Source organism: Schistocerca americana, chromosome 8 (genome assembly GCF_021461395.2).
Source record: "Schistocerca americana isolate TAMUIC-IGC-003095 chromosome 8, iqSchAmer2.1, whole genome shotgun sequence".
NCBI lineage: Eukaryota > Metazoa > Arthropoda > Insecta > Orthoptera > Acrididae > Schistocerca > Schistocerca americana.
This window is the reverse complement of record NC_060126.1, coordinates 124,430,900-124,457,680: the sequence shown is the minus strand read 5'-3', so window position 1 is coordinate 124,457,680 and position 26,781 is coordinate 124,430,900. Positions and strand designations below refer to the sequence as shown.

The 26,781-nt window shown below is 38.3% G+C and overlaps 1 protein-coding gene across 3 annotated transcripts in view; it reads right to left on the bottom strand.

Moving 5' to 3' along the window:
* The window catches only part of LOC124544985 (putative uncharacterized protein DDB_G0282133), a 106,979-nt gene that overhangs the window by 25,267 nt on the left and 54,931 nt on the right, over positions 1-26,781 (bottom strand). For 2 of the 3 annotated variants that reach the window (XM_047123741.1, XM_047123743.1), the window contains exons 4-5: positions 17,749-18,247; positions 4,308-4,623 (exon numbers count right to left, since the gene is read on the bottom strand). In XM_047123741.1, the coding sequence (XP_046979697.1) occupies positions 4,308-4,623; positions 17,749-18,247 (815 nt within the window). The remainder of the gene's footprint in view (positions 1-4,307; positions 4,624-17,748; positions 18,248-26,781) is intronic. The other variant, XM_047123742.1, reaches the window with a different exon arrangement.

The window sequence follows — 26,781 nt, the reverse complement described above, 5'->3', positions numbered from 1 at the left end:
AAGGTGATTAAGATGTTGCTGCTCAACCTATTACAATTATTGACAGTGGTCCCCCAAACTGTGTAAGTCTCAACTCGTCTGATGCGTGCTCAATCAAGTCCATTATAGCATCCCACTGAACTGATTCCTGCCAAGGGGTTCAGTAGCTGGGCATTGTATGCTCATGCATTGTTTGATGCAGCTCTTCACGCTACTCTATCCTGTGCAAGCTTCTTTATCTCCCAGTATTTACTGCAATCTACATCCTTCTGAATATGCTTAGTGTATTCATCTCTTGGTCTCCCTCTACGATTTTTACCCTCCACGCTGCCCTCCAATGCTAAATTTGTGATCCCTTGATGCCTCAGAACATGTCCTACCAATCGGTCTCTTCTTCTTGTCAAGTTGTGCCACAAACTCCTCTTCTCCCCCATTCTATTCAATATCCCCTCATCAATTATGTGATCTACCCATCTAATCTTCAGCATTCTTCTGTAGCATCACATTTCGAAAGCTTCTATTCTCTTCTTGTCCAAGCTATTTATCGTCCATGTTTCACTTCCATACATGGCTACACTCCATACAAATACTTTCAGAAACGACTTCCTGACACTTAAATCTATACTCGATGTTAACAAATTTCTCTTCTTCAGAAACGCTTTCCTTGCCATTGCCAGTCTACATTTTACATCCTCTCTACTTCGACCATCATCAGTTATTTTGCTCCCCAAATAGCAAAACTCCTTTACTACCCCAAATAGCAAAACTCCTTTACTACTTTAAGTGTCTCATTTCCTAATCTAATTCCCTCAGCATCACCCGATTTAATATGACTACATTCCATTATCCTCGTTTTGCTTTTGTTGATGTTCATCTTATATCCTCCTTTCAAGACACTGTCCATTCCGTTCAACTGCTCTTCCAAGTCCTTTGCTGTCACTGACAGAATTACAATGTCATTGGCGAACCTTAAAGTTTTTATTTCTTCTCCATGGATATTAATACCTACTCCGAATTTTTCTTTTGTTTCCTTTACTGCTTGCTCAATATACAGATTGAATAACATCGGGGAGAGGCTACAACCCTGTCTCACACACTTCCCAACCACTGCTTCCCTTTTATGACCCTCGACTGCCATCTGGTTTCTGTACAAATTGTAAATAGTCTTTCACTCCCTGTATTTTACCCACGTGGTACTGGCCCAAAAAATGACTGACCCACATCCCCGCTAAGCCCATGGCCGGCACACTTGGTATGTGCATTAGTAATTGACCCCCTCTCCACTCTTTAATGAGTGGAGTCCATACAGTGAGTACATATAACAGCAAAATTCACAGCATCTGAAGAAGATGGCTGGGTCAGTCGTCAAAATATTGTGGATAAAACAGAAATGAAAACTTGTCGGAACACCTGGAAGCACAATGTTAAGGAGTCATGCTAAACCTGCATTCCGTGAAGCGAATCTCATGCCAGTAATCCACATTCCATTCCAAGTGTTCCCCTGTCCACCTTAAGGCACATGAAGGTGCTGGGGTTGTAATATTGTTCATAATGAATGCCTAGAGGTGAAATTGATCACATATTAATTGCCAAGTATTATCTGAGCTCTCCCAGTTTAATCTATAAAAGCAGTGTACAGTTCTGTTGCTTCCTCTTTTTAAGAATTTAAATTTGTTGAAAGTGGTTATCTGTTGGTATTGTTACACCAAGCCACCATTATGAGGCAGCTCAACACTGTTTTGAGTGTCATAACAATTGTTGAATATTCTAATCACTTCACTGTGGTGTATGCCAATTCAGTGGGCAACTTCCTGTGCTGACAATCCTTCTTGTCATAAGGTGACACTGTGTACATCTCCTAAAATTGAAACGACCCCTGGAGGCTTGACAAAGGCTGAACGGTGCACATAGGCTGCGTTTACCCACACACAACTAGGCACAGCACATACTATTAAAGTGCTCAGTGAGAGATTTTTTACCTTTACTACACAGACAGCTTATAAGCTAATGAAAACCCAACACTATATAAAACACTATATAAAAAACTGATTGGAATCTCCATTCGAATTCTGTACAAGGATGAAAAATCTGCCCAACATTAACTTCCCAGACAATGAATCTAATCTACTTACAAAAGGCTTGAAATATAATTTAGAACCTAAATTACAAATGTGAAACATCTAATAGCAACTACAAATGTGGCAATTGGTATGACAAGTCTGTCAGTTAATAGCAAAATGAACAAACAGTTAATATGCCAAAAATTGTGGGAAAGGAATTACACAAAGTGAATGTATATAAACAACAAAGACAGAACACACTGCCCTCAAAGCCTCTAATAAAAAAAATTACATGCAAACAATGCAATAGCAGTAAAATCAGACAAAGGAAACGGTACCACTATAATAAACCACAACTATGTAAAGTTATGACATTTTTCAAAACTAACATCGCAGTACTACCACATAATGCAACGAACAACTATACACCACAACTAAAGAAACTATAAAAAACTGCATCATATACCACAAAAATTTGCATATTTTAGCAAAAGCAATCCTAATGGCAAATTGTCTCTTGTGACATTACAAACCCATATACCAACATTCCAGTACAGGAAATAAAAGAACAAAATCTTTTACACCATGGGAAAACTTTTACCACAGGAACTTATGAAATCATAGATCTCCTTAAAAACTACTTTATCCCAAAATTATTTTGAATTCAATGGAGAAATTTGCACCCACACAGATGGAGTGGCTATGGGAAACTGTGCAAATACATTTCTCAACACATTACAAGAAAAGCTTTCAATTCACAGCAGCCAATACGTAAAGAAATCATCTATGTTATAAATACGAAGACGACACTTTACTGCTGATTGAGGGAAACAAAACAGACAGCAACAATATCCTCAGGCACTTAACAACCTACATCTCAGTACCAAATTTACTGTGGAACTGGAAACAGATAATTCAATAAACTACTTTGACCTGAAAATTAGCAAAGATAAAATCCACCACACATGTGACATATAAGGAAAACCTATCACCAAAGATAATATAATAAATGCCAACACTTGCCACCCTAAAACACAAAAGCATGCCATCTTCCACTGAATGATTTTAAGAAGTAGTCAATTCACCTCTAGATCAACCAACTACACAAAAAAAGCTGGAAACGCTCTGGTACATAGCCTACAGAAATGATTTTGATACCAATACTGTAACATCAGCTCACTACATCGTCACTGCCGTAACTAAAACTTACTGTCTCAAAAACTTTATTGACATAATAGACTATGAAAAGTGAATGTCATATGGAAATAAAACACACAAACCATAGATAAAATTCAAAGGAAAATAAGAACATTGAAATGTAAAATCATCTCTGGTAAGTTTGTTAACATATAAGTCACTTGATACTTGCAGTAAACCAAAACAGGCCTGTGATGTAAAATATTAAATATATTATCTTATTGCAGCTGGTTTTGGAGCTTTCATTTACATAATTTTAACCAGTGTAAATAACACAAACACACGCAGGGCCAATATTAATTCCAGGGGTACAGCTGTAGTAATTATTCCTTCCTCTGAAGAAGCTGTTTTCTTGAACACTGCCTAGATTTCTTAATGAGATGCATTGCCATACTTGACATTTTATTATATTTTGTTGGGATGTTTACTTCTAACTTCAAATTATAAATTTTGGTATTAAAAAAAACTATACGGCAAGCGTTTTTCAGTGCACTAATATTTGTATCTCCAGCTTTTAACACCTATAGGAATTATCTGATAAATTTAGTTAAATACATTTCTAATTCTTCAAGAAATATTTTCATACATTTTGTAGGTGATAAGTGCAAACTAGTTAGCAGTAAAATTTCCAATACTATAATATTTGAGATTCTCTAAGAGAATGCTGTGAAATACACTAACAAATGCCACTGAGAAGTCACAGAAAAAAACAGTCAGTAATAATCTGTTGTTTTAACGTTGTATAATCTGACTCTTGCCAAGAACAAGGGAAGCTCTGTGGAGAGACTGTTCCAAAATCCCAATGGACACTGATTAAGTAACTTATTTTGAGATTGATGTGTTAATGTTTTTGAGAGCATAAGCTTTCTTAAGTACCTATTAATAATATAGGAGAAGCTTCACTGTATTCAAATTCTTACATTCTTAAGCACTGAAAAGTAATAGTCATAACAATGTCTGGAATGACAGTGCCATTTACAAACAATCTCTTAAACAAAGTGATGCCTAGTTTTTGCAATGTTTATAAATCAACTAGAGTAGAAGGAAAACTCTCACTATTAAATTACATACCTCATCGTAATTGTAAACTATGATTTGTGCACCTGTTCCTGAAAAGATGCTTTCTATAAGTGGCTTGACACGGCGCCACTCCAATCTGTCACGACCACAACCAATGCGAGGCATTGCAATTTTTTTCACATTGTTCTCAATAACATGTTGACCCATAGCCACAAGACTCCTTTCTAGTGTTTCCATTGTTGGTTTCCCAGTACTCTCACGTTTAGTCACAAGGTAATAAATGAAGCGGCTATCAAGTTCCAGCACTGCAACCTGCCCTTGTCGTTTACGTTGATCAAGAAGCTCATCCACACGTCTGAACGTCTGCCTGCAACAGGAAAAGTAGTACACTCATTAAGTTTTGAAGTTACAAGAGAGTGTTGTTTATAATACAACATTAAAAAAGAGTGAATGTGGGCATTAATGTGGCTGCAACTTGTGAAAGAATTAGTTGCACTGATAATAGCAAAATGTTAATGCCCCTCTTATAAGGAAGTGTAAATTTATGGGTTTAAAAATAGGAAAACCAAATTGTGTCCCCTGAAGTTTGGAGTGTCATGTTTTAGTCAAAAGCAAGTGTATGATTTCCATTTGTTATTGCCTATTCAGGCCTTCAGAGGGGAGGAAAATATATACAGTGAAGTCTGATGCCAACAAAAAGTGCATTCACACTTCACTGTCATCAAAAAGCCTTAATTAAACAGTCTGTCATGTAAAGAAAGTGATAAGCAAGTGACTGAAGGCGCCAAAAAGCAATCACTGATTGTTAGAAAAGTGATCAAAAATAAATCCTATTCATAATGGATGACTTTCCGTGAACACATGATGACTGTTTATGTGTATATATGACTGAAATTGCAAATACAGAGTGTGACGCTCGAAAATGAAAACACAGGCATCATGAAGGAGACTACTTAGATAGAATATCCACCTTTTTTGTTTAGGATTCATTATGTTAACTGTGAATTAGCATTTGATGTGCGTTTATGTGTAAATTTTATTACAACATAGAAATTTGTTGAAGCAACAGAAAAACCATAATAAATTGAGGTAATACAGAGCACCTGCCTTTATTAAGCTGGGCATTGTTACACAAGAAGGGATAGCTGTATTCATTTGTCATTTAATGATAGTAAGGAAGTATTTCACTTAGTACAAGGAGGTTGCTGTCGATGTCTATACAGTTTAAGTACAGGTTATAACGGTTCAGCTTATATTTCTGAAGTTTGATTTTATTTTTTTTTTTTTTTTTTTTTGTGGTGGTGGTGGGGGATGATGATGATGATGATGATGATGATAATAATAATAATTTTTTAATAATAATAATGTTGCTCACAGAAGTAAAATGGGAATTAGGTCCTGACTAAAAGGCTGTGGAAAATAGATATCATTATCTGGTCACTGAGCAAAGCATTCTTGAGCTATGTGAATATGCCATTAATTGGAAAGAATAATGTTTGACAATAATTGTACCAAATATTACTCAAATGATATTTATCGCTTAACAATGCCACATCTAGTGGAATGATCACTGATGTGTTGTGGTGTTATTATAATCAGAGTGCAAATCGTGTTCAGAATATGACTGTAGAGAAATGGCTAAAATTGGGCGTATTTTGGTTTCCTAAAACCAAATAAGAGACCAATTCAGAAATTGGACATGGGGTACTATTAAGGATTGTAACCAAGCCACAGGTGAAGCAGTTTCATGTGTCCATCATTTGTGCTATGATCGCAACTGACACTAATTGTATCTCACAGGCTGCTTGAATTTGCGCACATCAATGGACTGATTGGCTAACTTCAATGCTAATTAACTTGGAAATGGTGCGATTTATCAAAATTTTTCTTAACTATTATTTCTCAGCACAACCTATCCTGCAACATCTTGATAAGCTTTTCAGGCTTTTCTGACCATCCTGTACAGAGTGTACAACAATGTAAAGCAATTTCAACTACCACTGCTGTGAGTATGTAGATTTTGAAAGAGCAGGTAACAAGAACACCGTTATTCTCCATTTAAAAATTTACTGGTCTGAGTTGCCACAAACTGAGGTAAAAGGATATTTCAGGAATGTTCTGTTCAGAGGTGCCAATGCCTCAAATGTCTGAGGTTTTTCTGTAGCAAATCAGGAATTTGTTTTCATGGGAAGTTAACAGTATACGTAAACCAGCTGAATTCAATGAATTGGAGTTGTAGTGATTCGAGAATTTCTGCGTAAATTCTAGAACCACTCGGCCTTCCACCATCTCAAACACGATATTTTAGGTGTGAATGGGAAAAAGGAACCCTGTCTACTGCGTGTCACCTGTCTGTGTGTGTACATCTGAAGTTTGTTGTGAGAAGACTGTAGACACGGCGGTCGAACGGCACTGACAAGTACTTGTCGGTCGATCCATGGAGGTTGTAGTGAAAGCACACGGAAGAACCAAGGAACTACTGTGTTATTCTGTGATGTTTTGTAATTGTGACTATTGTGAGTGACAAAAGAACTGTTGAGTGGAGAAAGACTTTTAAGGAACTCTTAACACAGGCTTACTAGAGACAAGACATGGTTGGTTGGTTGTTTCGGGGAAGGAGACCAGACAGCGAGGTCATCGGTCTCATCGGATTAGGGAAGTATGGGGAAGGAAGTCGGCCGTGCCCTTTGAAAGAAACCATCCCGGCATTTGCCTGGAGCGATTGAGGGAAATCACGGAAAACCTAAATCAGGATGGCCGGACGCGGGATTGAACCGTCGTCCTCCCGAATGCGAGTCCAGTTGGCAAGACATGTTTATGATTTCTGTGGTTGTTACACCAACTCTGTTGTAAATGTGTCTTAATTGTGTCTAATGTGAGACAACACAGATGACTTACAAGAAGTCGAATATTTATGTGAGATATGGCAATTTGTCCTTTATGGAAGCTGAAATACACAGACAGTGAACTAAAAGTATTCTTTGAGTACCTACTTATTTCACAAGTAGGGAGAGAGAGAGAGAGTTAGAGAGAGAGAGAGAGAGAGAGAAAGAGAATGTCTTATATGTTCCTTTAACTAGCATTACTCTTTGGGAAATAAGGTTTTAGAGATTCCAGTAGCTGGCTAACCAGTGAAGAAGATCAGCTGCGCGTTCACAAGTAAGTTGACTCGTGTAAAAGAAGTGGGAAGATTGGAATCCAACTTCCCACATCCTTGACGTCAGAAAACATCAGGGGGGGGGGGGGGGGGGGGGGGCTGCTGGGAAGGACAACTAATTTTCACAGACAAATCAAAAAAAATTTTGTTTCGTGTTTTTCTTTCAGTCTACCCCATAACAAAACTGACAACTACAAAAGAGAGAGAGAGAGAGAGAGAGATAGCGAGAGAGGAAAAACTCAAACACATACTATTTTCCTAAAGAAAAGTTATACAATCAGAGTCATACATGACTGTGATCGCTAATATCTTGATTTTTCATTAATTGGGAAGTCATCTGTGATATGTTCTGCTGTTACTATATCAGAAGATGCCAATCAGATAATTGACACAGGATTAGGGCTCATAGTTAGTCGCATTATAATAATGTCAGTGAGTTATAAATATAACTGCAACATAAACTTGGCCCTCAAAGAACAATGCAATGTTGTTGTTGTTGTTGTGGTCTTCAGTCCTGAGACTGGTTTGTTGCAGCTCTCCATGCTACTCTATCCTGTGCAAGCTTCTTCATCTCCCAGTACCTACTGCAACCTACATCCTTCTGAATCTGCTTAGTGTATTTATCTCTTGGTCTCCCTCTACGATTTTTACCCTCCATGCTGCCCTCCAATGCTAAATTTGTGATCCCTTCATGCCTCAAAACATGTCCTACCAACCGATCCCTTCTTCTAGTCAAGTTGTGCCACAAACTTCTCTTCTCCCCAATCCTATTCAATACCTCCTCATTAGTTATGTGATCTACCCACCTTATCTTCAGCATTCTTCTGTAGCACCACATTTCGAAAGCTTCTATTCTCTTCTTGTCCAAACTAGTTATCGCCCATGTTTCACTTCCATACATGGCTACACTCCATACAAATACTTTCAGAAACGACTTCCTGACACTTAAATCTATACTCGGTGTTAGCAAATTTCTCTTCTTCAGAAACGCCTTCCTTGCCATTGCCAGTCTACATTTTATATCCTCTCTACTTCGACCATCATCAGTTATTTTACTCCCTAAATAGCAAAACTCCTTTACTACTTTAAGTGTCTCATTTCCTAATCTAATTCCCTCAGCATCACCCGATTTAATCTGACTACATTCCATTATCCTCGTTTTGCTTTTGTTGATGTTCATCTTATATCCTCCTTTCAAGACACTGTCCATTCCGTTCAACTGCTCTTCCAAGTCCTTTGCTGTCTCTGACAGAATTACAATGTCATCGGCGAACCTCAAAGTTTTTACTTCTTCTACATGAATTTTAATACCTAGTCCAAATTTTTCTTTTGTTTCCTTTACTGCTTGCTCAAGATACAGATTGAATAACATCGGGGATAGGCTACAACCCTGTCTCACTCCTTTCCCAACCACCGCTTCCCTTTCATGCCCCTCAACTCTTATAACTGCCATCTGATTTCTGTACAAATTGTAAATAGCCTTTCGCTCCCTGTATTTTATACCTGCCACCTTCAGAATTTGAAAGAGAGTATTCCAGTTAACATTGTCAAAAGCTTTCTCTAAGTGTACAAATGCTAGAAACGTAGGTTTGCCTTTTCTTAATCTTTCTTCTAAGATAAGTCGTAATGTTCGTATTGCCTCACGTGTTCCAACATTTCTACGGAATCCAAACTGATCTTCCCCGAGGCCCACTTCTACCAGTTTTTCCATTCGTCTGTAAAGAATTCGCGTTAGTATTTTGCAGCTGTGACTTATTAAACTGATTGTTCGGTAATTTTCACATCTGTCAACACCTGATTTCTTTGGGATTGGAATTATTACATTCTTCTTGAAGTCTGAGGGTATTTCGCCTGTCTCATACATCTTGCTCACCAGATGGTAGAGTTTTGTCATGACTGGCTCTCCCAAGGCCAACAGTAGTTCTGATGGAATGTTGTCTACTCCCGGGGCCTTGTTTCGACTCAGGTCTTTCAGTGCTCTGTCAAACTCTTCACGCAGTATCTTATCTCCCATTTCGTCTTCATCTACATCCTCTTCATTTCCATAATATTGTCCTCAAGTACATCGCCCTTGTATAAACCCTCTATATACTCCTTCCACCTTTCTGCCTTCCCTTCTTTGCTTAGAACTGGGTTGCCATCTGAGCTCTTGATATTCATACAAGTGGTTCTCTTCTCACCAAAGGTCTCTTTAATTTTCCTGTAGGCAGTATCTATCTTACCCCTAGTGAGACAAGCCTCTACATCCTTACATTTGTCCTCTAGCCATCCCTGCTTAGCCATTTTGCACTTCCTGTCAATCTCATTTTTGAGACGTTTGTATTTCTTTTTGCCTGCTTCATTTACTGCATTTTTATATTTTCTCCCTTCATCAATTAAATTCAATATTTCTTTTGTTACCCAAGGATTTTTATTAGCCCTCGCCTTTTTACCTACTTGATCATCTGCTGCCTTCACTACTTCATCTCTCAGAGCTACCCATTCTTCTTCTACTGTATTTCTTTCCCCCATTCCTGTCAATTGTTCCCTTATGCTCTCCCTGAAACTCTCTACAACCTCTGGTTCTTTCAGTTTATCCAGGTCCCATCTCCTTAGATTCCCACCTTTTTGCAGTTTCTTCAGTTTCAATCTGCAGTTCATAACCAATAGATTGTGGTCAGAATCCACATCTGCCCCTGGAAATATCTTACAATTTAAAACCTGGTTCCTAAATCTCTGTCTTACCATTATATAATCTATCTGATACCTTTTAGTATCTCCAGGATTCTTCCAGGTATACAACCTTCTTTTATGATTCTTGAACCAAGTGTTAGCTATGATTAAGTTATGCTCTGTGCAAAATTCTACAAGGTGGCTTCCTCTTTCATTTCTTCCCCCCAATCCATATTCACCTACTATGTTTCCTTCTCTCCCTTTTCCTACTGACGAATTCCAGTCACACATGACTATTAAATTTTCGTCTTCACTACCTGAATAATTTGTTTTATCTCGTCATACATTTCATCTATTTCTTCATCATCTGCAGAGCTAGTTGGCATATAAACTTGTACTACTGTAGTAGGCATGGGCTTTGTGTCTTATCTTGGCCACAATAATGCGTTCACTATGCTGTTTGTAGTAGCTAACCCGCACTCCTATTTTTATATTCATTATTAAACCTACTCCTGCATTACCCCTATTTGATTTTGTATTTATAACCCTGTAATCACCTGACCAAAAGTCTTGTTCCTCCTGCCACCGAACTTCACTAATTCCCACTATATCTAACTTTAACCTATCCATTTCCCTTTTTTAATTTTCTAACCTACCTGCCCAATTAAGGGATCTGACATTCCACGCTCCGATCAGTAGAATGCCAGTTTTCTTTCTCCTGATAATGACGTCCTCTTGAGTAGTCCCCGCCCGGAGATCCGAATGGGGGACTATTTTACCTCCGGAATATTTTACCCAAGAGGATGCCATCATCATTCAATCATACAGTAAAGCTGCATGTCCTCGGGAAAAATTACGGCTGTAGTTTCCCCTTGCTTTCAGCCATTTGCAGTACCAGCACAGCAAGGCCGTTTTGGTTAATGTTACAAGGCCAGATCAGTCAATCATCCAGACTGTTGCCCCTGCAACTACTGAAAAGGCTGCTGCCCCTCTTCAGAAACCACATGTTTGTCTGGCCTCTCAACAGATACCCCTCCGTTGTGGTTGCAACTATGGTACGGCCATCTGTATCGCTGAGGCACGCAAGCCTCCCCACCAACGGCAAGGTCCATGGTTCAGGGGGGGGGGGGCTTAAACTGGTAATTTTCAAAATCAATGCCTCCCCAATATCTTCAACAGTTATCTGGCAAGTCTCCAATGGCTCTCTGCCAGCATGGACCCATTCCTTGTATTCCATTGTTTCTTCAGAGTCATAAACTTTAAAAGAGTCACCAAGAAAAGCCTCTAGTCGCATTTATCCTGGACATTCCTCACAATGTTGGAGCATACAATTTTTTGATTCCAAACTGCATACAGTTTTGTTTATTAATTCCTTGTAGTAATCTTGAATGGATGTTGCTGAAGCCAACATTAATTTGACATTTTGATGAATAGCACATACACATTCTGAATGTGATCCAGAAGCACCAGCTGTTCTACAACATTTCAGCCTGAGCTCACAAAATTTTGAGAAACTTAGTTCATTTCCATATTGCTTACAATAAGCAATGAATATTTCTTTAAGGTTACAAAGGAGTAGGCATTTCTCCTTGTGAATCTTTCCCCTTTATTCTTGCTGCAACACAATCCTTTTCGCCTGGGCATATATGAGAAAACTCATCATCTTCAAATAAAGTGAGGAAATTTAGTTTTATTTCATAAACGAACTTTTTCCCCTTCTGGGTTTGCAGGTGTTGCCACAATCCCATCTTCCATCTTTAGTTTCCTAACCTTCTTCACCATCTTAGTTGAAACAGCAAATTCTTTAGCCATTTTTCAGTAGTCCAGCTATTTGGGGCCAGGGTGTAGATTTGAACTTTACTGCCACTGCTTAAAGTCCGAAGTTTAATCTGAAGTTGTTCCAAGCTTTGCGCTTTCAGAACTTTGCACTTTATGTATCCCATTGAATCCCTTTCACTGACCCGTTGAAGCTTTAGTAGTGATTCTCCAAGTGATGATGATGAAGCATCAACACCATCAATGTCTTCAGTGGATGGTGATTCTTGCTTATCCTGACGGGATGATTCTTTTCGGGCATTTCATGTCTACATTTGGCACAAATCTTCTGACGGTTTTAAAAACTTCATTAGTAAGTAACTTCAACCTATCAGACATGACAGTGTTTACTGGTGTTCAAGCCTTCTTGGTTATATGTTTTCCTTTACCTAATGGGTTGCAGAAATTCTGCAGGAATTGAAATTTTGTCGTCAACAAGGCATTCTCGTATGAACAAATTTGGGTATCTTCAATAAAACCAAGCCCAGATCTACACTGAAGAAGCTCCTTGTCAATTGGTGACATTTCGCTGATTGTTGTTCCCTTTTGCCATGATAGAATGGTGATGACTTCAGACAATATTCAGTGTTGTTTTTACATAAAATATACAAATTAGGCTATCAAAGCACATTGTTTTAATGCTTATCTTCAGCTACAACAGTCATTACTGATTATTCAAACACTCAGTACTCAACACTACGACTGTACAGTGTCATAATCAAAGATTACACTGCACTAAAGACTGAAACTGTGTGAACTGCCAATAATGAAAGCAGCAACTGAAAGTGGTGATTCAGCAATGTATATCACTGCTGTGAGGAATTAGCCTTAAAAAACTATTTCCGCTTTAAAATACCAATGGAAACTGAGTGACAATGCATTGTAGGGTTGAAACCTTCTAAATTAACATAGCATTCCCTTATGATCTTCTAGATTTTATAATCTTCAGGGCTCTTTCTGAGGTTTTATTATATCTATATTCTTCACTGTAAAATAATGTAAAAGTACTTCTTATTTGCATAGTTACTTTCCCTAAACCACAGGAAAATCTTATACTGGTAGAAGACACTACAATTACACATTTTTTGATTTACAACTTCAAATTGTATTCATTTTTGTATTTATCAGTAATCCATTTTCCCTGATTTTGATGGGTATTCTTACCCATCAGTATGCGAGATCCAGAAATTAAACAATATAGCTTTGAAAGCTTAAAGGATGCTCTATCCAACCATGGCAAGAAAAAAAGGGATTGAAGAAGACACAGTTGAGATATTGCAATAGCCTAAGAAAATTAATATAGGTTGAGGGGGTGACAAACCAGATACAATAGTCGAAAAAGCCAAATACAAGCCTTATAGTAATAGTGAAAAACAATCAGAAAAAAGTATTGGTAACATTAGTTTTATAAAAAAACAATGGTAGGTGTTAAGCCCGTAAGTAAGAAGACAGTAAAACTGATTATGAAACCCAAAGCAAAGTACTGATTTAATGCTCAGTGAAACAATACTGAAGAAGTTCTCCATAATTTTATGTTGTGCCTTCATAATGTCCATACTCTACGCAAAAAAATTACTAAGACTGGAAATTATACTTTCACAGTAATTAAGAAATGTGTCTAAATGAGCACTAATTGAGGGATGCTACACTAGTAGCAGTAAAATCAAACAACAGAAAATCTGGGCTGGAATAACAACATGAAAAGGATGGACTGCTACTCACTGCATAGAGGAGGTGTTTAATTGCAGACAGACACACTGAAAAATACTGCCAGATATTATTAGCCATCAACCTACATTCATCAGACGTAACAAAACTAAACACACATACCTTTGCAGATACATAATTCACACACACACACACACACACACACACACAGACTGCTGTCTTTGGACCCTTAAGGCAATACTGTGACTGTATCGCAGGTGAGCAGCAATCTTTGCTGGGGTAGGTAGTGGGGGTATACAAGAGGTGGGGGAGGGGGGGAGAAAGAAGGGTGAGAGGGGGAAAGGATCACAGAGTATGGTGGGGGAAGATATGTAATGTTGTCTATGGGAGCAATCAGGGATGTGGTGGTGGGTGGGGGTGGGGGGCAGGATGCAGCTGCTAGGTGTAGCCCGGTGAGGGGGGAGGCAAAATGGAAAGGATAGAAGTACAGGAATGGAAAAGTACAATGCAGGTGCACTGGTACAATAGAAAGTGTGTGTGTGTGTGTGTGTGTGTGTGTGTGTGTGTATCTGACAGCATACAAAAACATATTGCTCTGATTACACTGAATATGCTGCGAGAAACTGTTCACCTAAATGATCGCCATGTCACCCTCTGCCAACGGTGTCACTGGATGTGGTATGGATGGGTGTAAGCTCAGCACACCACTCTCCCAGCCATTGCCAGTTTTCGTGACATGGAGCTGACACCAATCGGTCAGGCAGTTCATCAACTGGCAACATGAGGCTGAGTGCACCCTGTTCCAATCTTTCCACCAAAGAATAACCCTCGGCAGTACTGGAAACTGAACCTGGTTCCTCCGCATGGCAGTCACCTTTGCCAACCACTCAGTTACAAAAGCTGACAATTCCTTAGCGTCTGACAAAATAGTGGGAAATCTCATTCAATCAATTGGAATAGCCATTTTTTCTGGATGATACATTGCTGGCAATAGATAGGCTGTAATGGAGAATATTGTATGAAAAGGCCTCAGTGAGACCTTTTGCAGAGGGGCTGCTCATCATTACAGTTATAATGACCCTAAGTGGCTAGACTGTACAGAAGTGAGATCAGATGCTGATGTGAAAGTATTATTGGTGTTTGGAAATTTTCGTGAAGATGGGAGTACCTCCATATTAAGGGTGGCTATATTAGTGGTTCCACCATAACAAACCTACCGACCACCAACAATACCAGCTATCTACACTTCTCATATTGTAAGTAACAGTAATACTGAGAACTATGAATCTGATGCTAGGAACATGTTTGTAAATGTGGAAAAAAACTGTTGCAGCGGACATTTTCACCACACAGACTAGGACATCAACAGATCACTACACTGAGCTAAATTGAGATCTACTGGCAACTATTTAAAAGAGACGAAAATTTTGTACCCCCCCCCCCCCCCCCCATATGTACATGCTAGAAGATGTAACTATCACAAAAGAACAGCTGATCAGAACTCATCTTCGTAACTCCTGTAATGAATCTGTGCATAGGTACACTGAAGAGCTAAAGAAATGGCAAACATGCCTAATATCATGTAGGGGCCCCCATGAGCACGCAGAGGTGCCTCAACACAATGTGGCATGGACTCGACTAATGTCTAATCCTGCAAGGCTGTCCATGAATCCATAAGAGCACACGGCGATGGAGATTTCTTCTGAACAGCACATCGCAAGGCATCCCAGATACACCCAATAATGTTAGTGTCTCAGAAGTCTGGTGACCAGGAGAAGTATTTAAACTCAAAAGAGTGTTCCTGGACGAACTCTGTAGCAATTTTGATGTGTGGGGTGTCACACTGTTCTGCTCAAATTGCACAAGTTCATCGGAATTCACAATGGACATGAATGGAAGAAGACCAGACAGGATGCTTACATATGTGTCACCTATCAAGAGTTGTATCTAGATGTATTGAGTCATATCTAGATGTATCAGGGGTCCCATACAACTCCGACTGCACACACTCTACATCATTACAGAGCCTCAACCAAGCTTGAACAGTCCCCTGCTGACATGTAGGGTCCATGGATTCACGAGGTTGTCTCCATACCAGTACTCATCCATCTCCTCGATACAATTTGAAACGAGATTTGTCCGACTAGGCAACATGTTTCCATTCATCAACAGTCCAATGTCAGTGTTGATGGTCCCAAGTGAGGCATAAAGCTTTGTGCCGCGCAGTCGTCAAGAGTACACAAGTGAGCCTTCAGCCCTGAAAACCTCTATCGATGAAGCTTCACTGAATGGTTCACATGCTGACACTTGTTGATGGCCCAGCATTGAAATATGCAGAAATTTGTGTTATTTATTGACACTTTCATCAAGGATTGCCTGGTTGACTCGGCAGCTTGTATTTGTCCAGCAGACCTCACGGAAAAATTTGAGAAAATAAATCTTTCGCCTCAAACTGTTGCTCACCGAGTCAAAGATATGGCCCCAGATATGGAAGACCAATTAATAGAGAGCGGCAAACTTGGTTTCATTTTCTGTCGTTCTTGATGAGTCCATTGACGTTACGGACATATCTCAGCTCATCATATTAGTTATGGGTGTCGACAACAATCTGCGTGTCACCAAAGAATTTCTTGACCTTATACCAATAAAAGACACAACCACAGGTTTGGATATTTTACTAGACATGGAAAACATGTTCGAGTCAATGGATTTAAAATGGGAATGTCTGAGCAATGTAATAATGGAGACCCTGCGCTACAAGGGATACACCCTGGATTCCTGGGTTAGGTCAGGTCAAAAATGGCTTAAGTTGGCTGTTCCTTATTCACAGAAGTCCATTGTCTGATACACCAGGAGGCACTTTGAGCAAAGTTTGTCAACATAAAAAAACCACCACGCACAGTCCAGTGCAGAGCAGTGCCATGCAGTCTCACTTGCTCTGCAGCTATCTCTCTTGCTCCAATGCAGACACTAGCAACGCAAGGTCATGTAGAGGGCCCAGAACTACACTGCCTTGTGCCTGCACCTGTCAAGCGTGATCCTTGGATGAGTCTGCTTTATATTCACTGAGGGGAAAATATTGGTCCTGAAAGTTAGGACAACTCATAAATTTTTATGTGTGTGTATCACTAGTACCAAAATTTTGCCTATTCAACGTAAGAACTGGTCAGCAATTCTGTCTCACAATTAAATAGCTATCATGACTTTACTTTTGATACACACAAATAATAAAAAAAGAAAATATTCAATTACAACTGAATTTCTGTCATTTATCTTTGTACGAACATATCTGAGAACAAAATTAATCACTGAAATAACGACTGTGAGGCAATAAGACTTCTACCAGTAACATAACTGAACAACTGAATGAACACCTGCAAAATATTTTTCCTGGAGAAATAAAGGTAATATTCTTACCTCAACAATTCTGAAATTAAATGAAGTATAAAATACAAAAGAGATTTAGAAGTTATTAGTTTTTTGAAAAATTTAAGCAGCATGATCTAGAAATTTCAATGTAACTCTTGGGTATTATTACCATGGTAGGTGAAACATTAACTCAATGGAAACAGGCAAAAGACGTGGCATGCCTGATAAACAAAAAACAGTTAGTACCACATTAAGTTTTGCTAAACGTGCACTTCTATACTTGAATCATTTGTATATCGACACGATGTTGAGACAGGTATTTCAAATGTCAAAATGACCAAGGCAGCACGTATAATCAAAATGTAAAACTGGCTATTAGGAAGTTTATGAGGCGCCATCAGTAACTCGAATGCTGTTTTCTGTTACATGTTCACAGCTCCACACATTGATCCTCCGTAGGTGTGTGGCTGGCTTTCTCATATTTTATGCATTCAAAAATTAAAAAAAAAAATTAGAACAGATTAAAAAATAAAATATGGATCTTTCTGAAGTTCGTGATTGCACTGAATGATTGATATCTATGCAAAAGAGGTAATAATCTTGTTCATAAATGAAATTTATAAGAAGATTAAGTGGTTATTCAAGAGTAGATTATGCAAGAACACATACAAGAGGATGAACAACACTGACTTTGCAAATTTGCATTAGCTTACAAATTAGAAGACAGGAGATGTCATATGTTCTAAAATATAACCCAATACTTTGTAAAGACAAAATCCTTAAAGGCTAATATATGAAGTGGGAAAAAAATGTGGTTAGAAGCATACATACCTAAATGTGACAGCTATTCCACTCCCCATGCGCATATCCTCTGCAACACAGTGTGCAAGGGAGTAGTCTGCTGGCGCAGTAAAAAGATCACCAGAAGTCTCTGTGACAACTTGTGGTTCACCTGTAGTTCTCATTCTGTGGTCACGAATGTTGCAATTATTCACATTCTGGTTATAGTTTTGACCACGATCACCTCTATTATCCATTCCTCTTCCCCTCTCATTCACATTCTGGTTATAGTTTTGACCACGATCACCTCTATTATCCATTCCTCTTCCCCTCTCATTCACATTCTGGTTATAGTTTTGACCACGATCACCTCTATTATCCACTCCTCTTCCCCTCTCTCTATAAGTGTTGTCATGTCTATTGGCTCTGTCATTTTGGAAATTACGTGTGCCATGCTCGTCATTTCTGTTTGGTGGCTGATAGAAAGACCTTTCATTGCGTTTCCATCCCACATAACTTTCTCTTCTATTTTGTGATCTGGTATCACCCCCTACAAAATTGTATTAAGAACCATTATTATTTAATCACTCAAAATTAATAATCTTAAAAATGTTTCACACAGAAAAAATTTTCATTTAAGCTATTATAACTGAAATGCTATGATATAGTGGATCAAAGAAACAACAAAATTTATGATTAAGGGTTTCCACAAATTACTGCAACTACTCACCTTTTGTTTTATTATTAAATTTTTATTTGCCATTACCAATTTCAAATTGCCTAGCAATTCATCATCAGATGGGGTACATATTCCTTGCATGTTTGCAGCATTGTGGGGGTTGTGTAGCTGTGGCAAAATGTATCCACAAACCATGTGAGCACTGAATGTGGAAAGAATTATTCACATTATGAGATCGATTTAGTTGCATAACTTACAGTTAGTAGTACCTGTTGTTTTGTTTTTCGTGCACATACTGTTTTGGAAAACATAATGTATGTTTTCCAGTTATGTTAATTGTACATCACTTCACAAATTTAGCCACAGATAACAACTTCCACATGCTCAAAAAAACACAAATAAACCAAGGAGCATGATTAAAAGTTATGCTCTTAAGTCTCTGTGCCGGAGAAGTTTCTCTGTTCACAGCTTGAGTTGGAGACTGGTGACAGTAAGTACATATCTATTTATATTATATTCATTATTGCAAAAACACCATAAATTTACAATACAAACTTGACATGTGGTATTTACAAAATCTATTAAATAATGAGTTTGGACAATATTTAATCTATAATTTTAGTGCTTAAATTACATTTGAGATTTAACTTGATGCCCAATAACATTCATCATACTTACGAAATGAACATTAGAGTTTCTCTCTCTCTCTCTCTCTCTCTGTGTGTGTGTGTGTGTGTGTGTGTGTGTGTGTGTGTGTGTGTGTGTGTGTGTGCGCGCACTTGATAAAAAGACTGCTAGATATCTGATTGCTAAACTCAACTAGCCTGCCTGTCAGCACAATTAAGTCAAAAGAACAAAATGCTGTAGTGCATGAATCAAAATAGTGAAGAAAACCTAAAACAGAACTCCACAGGAACACCCATAAGGAAGCTACAACACTGAAACAAATTAATAAAAAACTAACTAACAATAATGCTCTTGTTGTTAGGCAGAAAAAAGCAATACAGCAGTAATAATGAATGAATGAGAATATACAGGGTATATCATAATTAATGGCATAAAGGCATACAGTTGAAAGTACATGATACTAGAAGCAAAAAAGTCTTGGTAAACATAGGATCTAAAATGCATACCTTAAGAGCTATGAGCAATTTTTCATCTTCGATACTGTGAAACAAATCTCTTCTATTGCGAGCTCTTTGCTTTCCATTATTTTGGGAAGTGGCAGTATAGACTAAAACAAGAAAAAATGTCCAGTAAAAAAGCAGTCTAAAATGCATACATTAAGAGCTATGAGCACTTTTTCATCTTCTCTACTTTGAAACATAACTCTTCAAATGAACAAATGCTCATAACTTTTAAGGCATGCATTTTAGAGCACATGTTTACTGGACATTTTTTCTTGTTTTGGTCCATACTGCCACTACCCAAAATATGGAAAGTAAAGAGCTTGCAGTAGAAGAGATTTGTTTCACAGTATTGAAGATGAAAAATTGTTTGTAGCTCTTAAGGTATGCATTTTTACCCTATGTTTACTAAGATTTTTTGCTTCTAGTACTGTACACTTTCAACTGTATGTGTTTATGCCACTAATTATGATCCAAAATTCACAAACACGGCCATCCAATAAATTCATTAGTCAAATCAATAAACAGTCCTGGATACAAAAAACTAAATACAATGCATTTACAACCAAGTACTCTATAAAAAAGTTACAAATTGATTGACAGCACCAAAGATATCACTGTATCCAGCACAGGAAAGTTTACATTCCTCACAGAGTTAACCTCTACACCAACATACCAATAACTGAAACACCCTGAATAGGCAATGCAGGAATCTACGAACTAATGGATATGCTTGAGTTGGTGCTATCTTACAATTACTTTTTCTTTAGTAACAAAGTCTATATTCAGCAATGGGTAGTAGCTTAGTTGGCCTACTAGCTGACATCTATATTAATGATCTAGAAACAATTTTTTTTAAAGCAAGTACAACAGAAAATGACAAAATCATTTATTATAAACATTTTGTTATGTTGATGACATCATGAAAGTAAACACAAATTCCAAATTTACAGGAAGTCCACTACATCAATGTCATTATAAATAACTCATTAAGCCACACCAATCAACACAAATTAGTATTTTTTAGATAAGCACTCAACCATGTAAACAAATTCCACACTGAACCTGAGGTAAAAACCAAAGAACTAAATATTTTCAAAACAATAAACCACAACAATGCTTATGACCTGTCCATAGCTGACGTATTACATGAAAAAATAAAAAAAACACCAAAATACACAAATCAAAAAACACTTTGCACCACCTTGGTTCTGTACAGAAATTGGAACAGAGATACAAAATCATTTCTGCCCCTTTTATTGCTCATGAAAACCACACACTGCATGTTGTACCACCATACAGCGAGACCTTCAGAGGTGGTGGTCCACATTGCTGTACACACCAGTACCGCTAATACTCAGTAGCATTGATGCATGCCTGTATTTATCGTGGCATACAATCCACAAGTTCATCAAGGGACTTTTGGTCCAGATTATCCCACTCCTCAACGGTGATTCATCGTAGATCCCTTAGAGTGGTTGGTGGATCATCCATAACAGCCCTTTTCAATCTATCCAAGGCATGCTCGATAGGGTTATGTCTGGAGAAAATGCTGGCCACTCTAGTCGAGCAATGTCGTTATCCTGAACAAGGTCATTCACAAGATGTGCACGATGGGGGGATTGAATTGTCTTCCATGAAGATGAATCCCTCACCAATATGGTTGCACTATTGGTAGGAGGGTGGCATTTATGTAGCGTACAGCCATTACAGCGCCTTCCATGACCACTAGTAGTGTACGGTGGACCCACATAATGCCACCTCAAAACATCAGAAAACCTCCACCTAGCTGTACTTGCTGGACAGTGCGTCTAAGGCGTTCAGCCTGACCGGATTGCTTCCAAACACGTCTCCGGCACTTGTCTGGTTGAAGACATATGCGACACTCATCGGTGAAGAGAAAGTGATGCCAATCTTGAGTGGTCCATGCGGCATGTTGTTGGGCCCATCTGTAAAGCACTGCATGGTGTCATGGTTGCAGAGATGGACTTTACCATGGACGTCAGGAGTGAAGTTGCACTTCATGCAGTCTATTGCGCACAGTTTGAGTCGTAACAAGACGTCCTATGGCTGCATGAAAAGAATCATTCAATATGGTGGCATTGCTGTCAGGGTTCCTCCAAGCCATAATCCGTAGGTAGAAGTTGTCCACTGCAGTAGCAGCCCTTGGGCAGCCTGAGCAAGGCATGTCATCAACAGTTCCTGTCTCTCTGTATCTCCTCCATGTCCAAACAACATCGCTTTGGTTCATTCCGAGATGCCTGGACACTTCCCTTGTTGAGAGCCCTTCCTGGCACAAAGTAACAATACAGATGCAATCGAATCACAGTATTGACAGTCTAGGCATGGTTGAACTACAGAAAACATGGGCCGTGTATCTCTTTCCCGGTGGAATGACGAACTGATCGGCTGTTGGACCCCTCCGTCTAATAGGCACTGCTCATGCATGGTTGTTTACATCTTTGGGTGGGTTTAATGACATCTCTGAACAGTTAAAGGGACTGTGTCTGTGATATCAATATCCACAGTCAATGTCTATCTTCAAGACTTCAGGCAACTGGGGTGATGCAAAACTTTTTTTGATGTGTGTAGCATCAACAAAACAGTTTTCAATTGCAAAAGAAACTAAATATATCTCCATGTCTTTCTTCAGTAATATTTCATATTAATCTGCAAAACACAAAGTCAAAAGTAAGTTTCAACACAAACAACTAAGTACAAAACCAAATAGTTCATAACAGTAGAAGAGCTAAACCACCATTTCACAAATATGGTATATGTAAATTTCCCCGTGACAGCTGCTCCTGCTGCTACATGGGGCAATCAGGATGAAATTTTAGTTAGCGGCCCACCTCATAAAGTTGTCATTCAATTACAGTCATCAAAACAAACCTACATATTCCATACTGTAGACAAAGGAATAAAGGTGAGCCGGCCGCAGTGGTCTAGCGGTTCTAGGCGCGCAGTCCGGAACCGTGCGACTGCTACGGTCGCAGGTTCGAATCCTGCCTTGGGCATGGATGTGTGTGATGTCCTTAGGTTAGTTAGGTTTAAGTAGTTCTAAGTTCTAGGGGACTGATGAGCACAGATGTTAAATCCCATAGTGCTCAGAGCCATTTGAACCATTTTTGAATAAAGGTGAAGCTCGTGGAACAATTACAGATTTTTACCCATAACAACAAATCAAACGACGCCGTCTTAAATGAACAAACTGACCTAGCATACAAAACCCTTCACACACACACACACACACACACACACACACAGAGAGAGAGAGAGAGAGAGAGAGAGAGAGAGCTCTAATGTTTATCTCATAAGTAATGATGAATGTGTATTAAACATCAAGACAAAAGTAAAAAATAATTTAAGCACTAAAATTGTAGTTGAAATATCAAACTCATTGTTTAATACATTATGTAAATAGTACATGTCAAAGTCTGTAATGTGAATACATGTTATTTTTTCCAATAATGAATATACTTACTGTAGCTAGTCTGCAACGCAAGCTGAACAAAGAAATTCTCTGCTCCAGAACAAAGTCTTAGAATGTAACTTTAATCATGCTACTTTGTTTACTTACGTTTTGCAAAGCATATGGAAGTTGCTAAGTTGTTACCTGTGGCTAAAATTATGGAGTGGTATAACATGTTTTCCAAAACATTGTGTGCACCAACAACAAACCAACAGATACTACTAATTGTAAGTAATGCAACTAAATCGATCTCACAATGTGAATAATTTTTGCCACATCCAGTGCTCACGTTTTGTTTATACATTCTGCCACAGCTACACAACCACCAAAATTCTGCAAACATGCAAGGAATATGTACCATCTGATGATGAATTGCTAGGCAATTTGAAACCAGTAATGGAAAATAAAAAATGAATAATAAAACAAATGGCAACTGGTTGCAATAATTCGTGAAAACCCTTATTCATTACAGTCAGTGTTCCACATCCATAACTGATAAAAGGTTTTAAATATTTTTATCCATCATTAATAATGTATCTAGAAATTTAAAACAACCAAAATCAATCATTATGCACAAACATATTCTGTTACAATAATTGTGGCCAATGGCAGCTCATTGTTAAGTCCATGGGAGAACATCCACCACTAAAAAGAACACTTCTAAAATAAATATTCAAAAAATAAAAGTTGAAAGATAAAACTTAAAAATTTGAGTAACATCAACCTTGAATATAACTAATTAAATAAACAAACAAGCATTATCCAGAATCCAATGCAATGAAGAAGAAGAAACAAGCTATATACACCTTGAACACCTAATATTTCACCCCAGCCATAATAAAAAGACTTTGATGAATAATAACCCAATTTCAAAGGTATAAATCTGACAAATTTAGTTGAAAGGAAAGGTATAAATCAAAAACAATGTGTACAATTTGCTTCTGCCATTTAATGAAACAAATTGGTTACACATGTATCATTCAAAGTATTTTCCATTGCTGGCCACTACTTCTCCCATCTTTCAGGCAATGTATGAGTCCTGCGTCGAGAAAATTGTTCATCTTTTGAAGCGATCCATGAATCGATACAATTTGTGACTTCTTCATGAGATCAGAAGTGTTGGTCAGCCAGGCCATGTGCCACTCATCTCAACATGTGATAGTCAGAGGGAGCAATGTCTGGAAAATACAGTGGGTGGGCCTGTGAGTACTGTGCTGGTGACAGGAGGTCCACAGCAAATATAGTACGGTTTGTCACATCAGTTATTTCTAACATACATAACACAAACTGTTAAAAAGAAAAGTAAATAACTCAAGTATACTAAGGAAATAGATGCTGGAATGGTCTCCCTTCATTGCTCAAGCATTTCTGACACTGCTTAGGAATTGCTCATTATGCTCTGCAGTCCCCTCTGGTAAATAGCAGAAATTTCTTCACAAATTTAAGTTATAAGTCCACCTAAAATATGCGATTTTGATTTGTACATTTTTCTCTTTCAATGCCCCTCCAGACATAAAAATTACCGAGTGTTAAATCGTGGGAACAAGGAGGCCATCTGTTGTTGGCAATAACTCTAACCTGAAACACGTCACGAATTTCCTGTAATGAGAAGTTGGCCATATGTGCTATCACAGAGTCCTGGTGAAGGGTTGTGAGAGAATGTTATCTCTCAGTTAACTGGCCAAAAAAAGCTGCAAAATGGTTGCCACATATCTCTCATTGTTAATTGTTTCCTGGGAGAAAAAAAAGGAGGCCTATTATTCTCTCACTGCTATTAACAAACCACGCTATTTTTTTTTAACCATGCAGGGATGCCTTTTATATTACATTAGGTTTTTCAGAACTAATAACAATAGTTATTTTCTGAACATTGTATCCACTTTGATGGAATGATGATTCACATGAAAATAAAGTTAAGTGAGGGGCACTTTCTTTGTAATGCACCCTATTTACAATCCATTCACAAAACCACAACCTTTTTGCCTGGTCACGCAGTTTCAGTTATTTTGTAGGGCAGTAATTTCAGTAACTTTGCAGCCATTTGAACAGAGCTATGGGAAATTCCTATTTGCTGAGAAAGATGTGAGGACACCTTTACAGAGCATACCACTGTTTTCCAGAATTTCTTCACGAGTACTGGATGTGGTTTTCTATGTTCCTGGCGGTCAAGTTAACTTCCTGTTTCAAGAAATATATTGATCAATTGATGAATCATACTCTGATTATGAACCTAAATATCAGCAAATTCCTCTTGAAATAATGTCCTTACTGCACACACTAATTCTTACACATGTATGAATTATACATGAATACTCTTTGGTGAATAGTTCACTTGTATTTCGCTATTTCACTTGAAACACTTCCACTCATCATTCTGTATTACATTGCATATCAAACACATGCTACCTGCACAAACCAAGATCTCCTTACTGCAGGCACTGATTCTCACACAAGTATGAATCACTTATCAATATTCTTTGATTAATAAAATACTTGTATTCTTCCATTTCACTTGAAACACTTTCATTCAATACACTGCATTGCACTGCCTTATTAATGTGTGCTACTTGCACAAACAACGACCTCACAGTGGAGGGGAAATTGCTCCCTGCCAATGCCACTGCCAGATGGCTGTGCAACAAAATCCCCACAGGTCAATTTTTAACCCTGTGTGTGTGTGTGTGTGTGTGTGTGTGTGTGTGTGTGTGTGTACACAAAGTTTCCGTCACTTCTGATAGATAGCGTAGCTGCAGGACAGTTTCAAAATGGCATCTGTAGGTGATGTACATTACAAGCAACATAGTGTCATTGAATTTCTCACTGCAGAGAAAGAAACGCTTGTGCAAATTTTATGGAGCATCTGCTGTCGACAGAAGTGCAGTTAGCTGCTGGGCACAGAGGGTGAGGTCATTTGAAGATGTTTTGGTGGAGCTCCAGGATTTGCAGCAGTCGGAGAGACCATCTGTGGCTGTCACACCTGACCTAGCCCCCTCGGACTTCCACTTGCTTGGGCCATTAAAGGATGCCATTTGTGGAAGACATTTTGAGGATGATGAGGAGGTGATTCACACAGTAAAGCACTGGCTCCACCACTAGGACAAGGTTTGGTACCGACAGGGCATACACATCCTTGTTTTGCGCTGGAGGAAGATAACAGAACGGGGTAGAGATTACATGGAAAAATAATAGGGTGTGTATATAAAACTCAATTCTTTTATGTGTGTAATTCTGATTATGTTCAATAAGCAATTGTCGAAGAAAAAATTGTGGTGCATTACTTTCTGGGCAACCCTTGCAGCTATCCTGCATTTGTATAGGGCATTTATGGTGGTTGTTTATCTTGATTATTTTCATATTTTGTTCCATGTTTGGAGGATGCCTGTTGTGGTGTTTTGTGTGTCCTGAAAAATGTGAAATGGTTTGATTCAGACTTCTAACACATAGAGTGTTCTTTTACTATGTTTTAAAATTCCTGCGTACAATTTCTGTGTATAACGGACGAGTAATTTTAAAATTCAAGTTTCTATATTCTTCATCCCTGAAATTTGTGTCTTTTGATTGTTGGTTAGCTTAAGTGTTTTTAGGGTTTGCACAATTTTAAATTCTATTTGGCAGTGCTGTTTCTTTAGCATATTTGCCATTCTGTGTGTTAATTTAGGTGTGTAAGTCATAGTGTACCACCTGCTTCTTTTCTTTGTGATGTTATCATTGTGTATGTGTGTTGTGTTTATTTGTGGGTTTGAAGCTTCTGAGTTTTCCTGGATTGTGGATATGTTCTGTTTGTTTCATATTTGTGTTTTGATTTG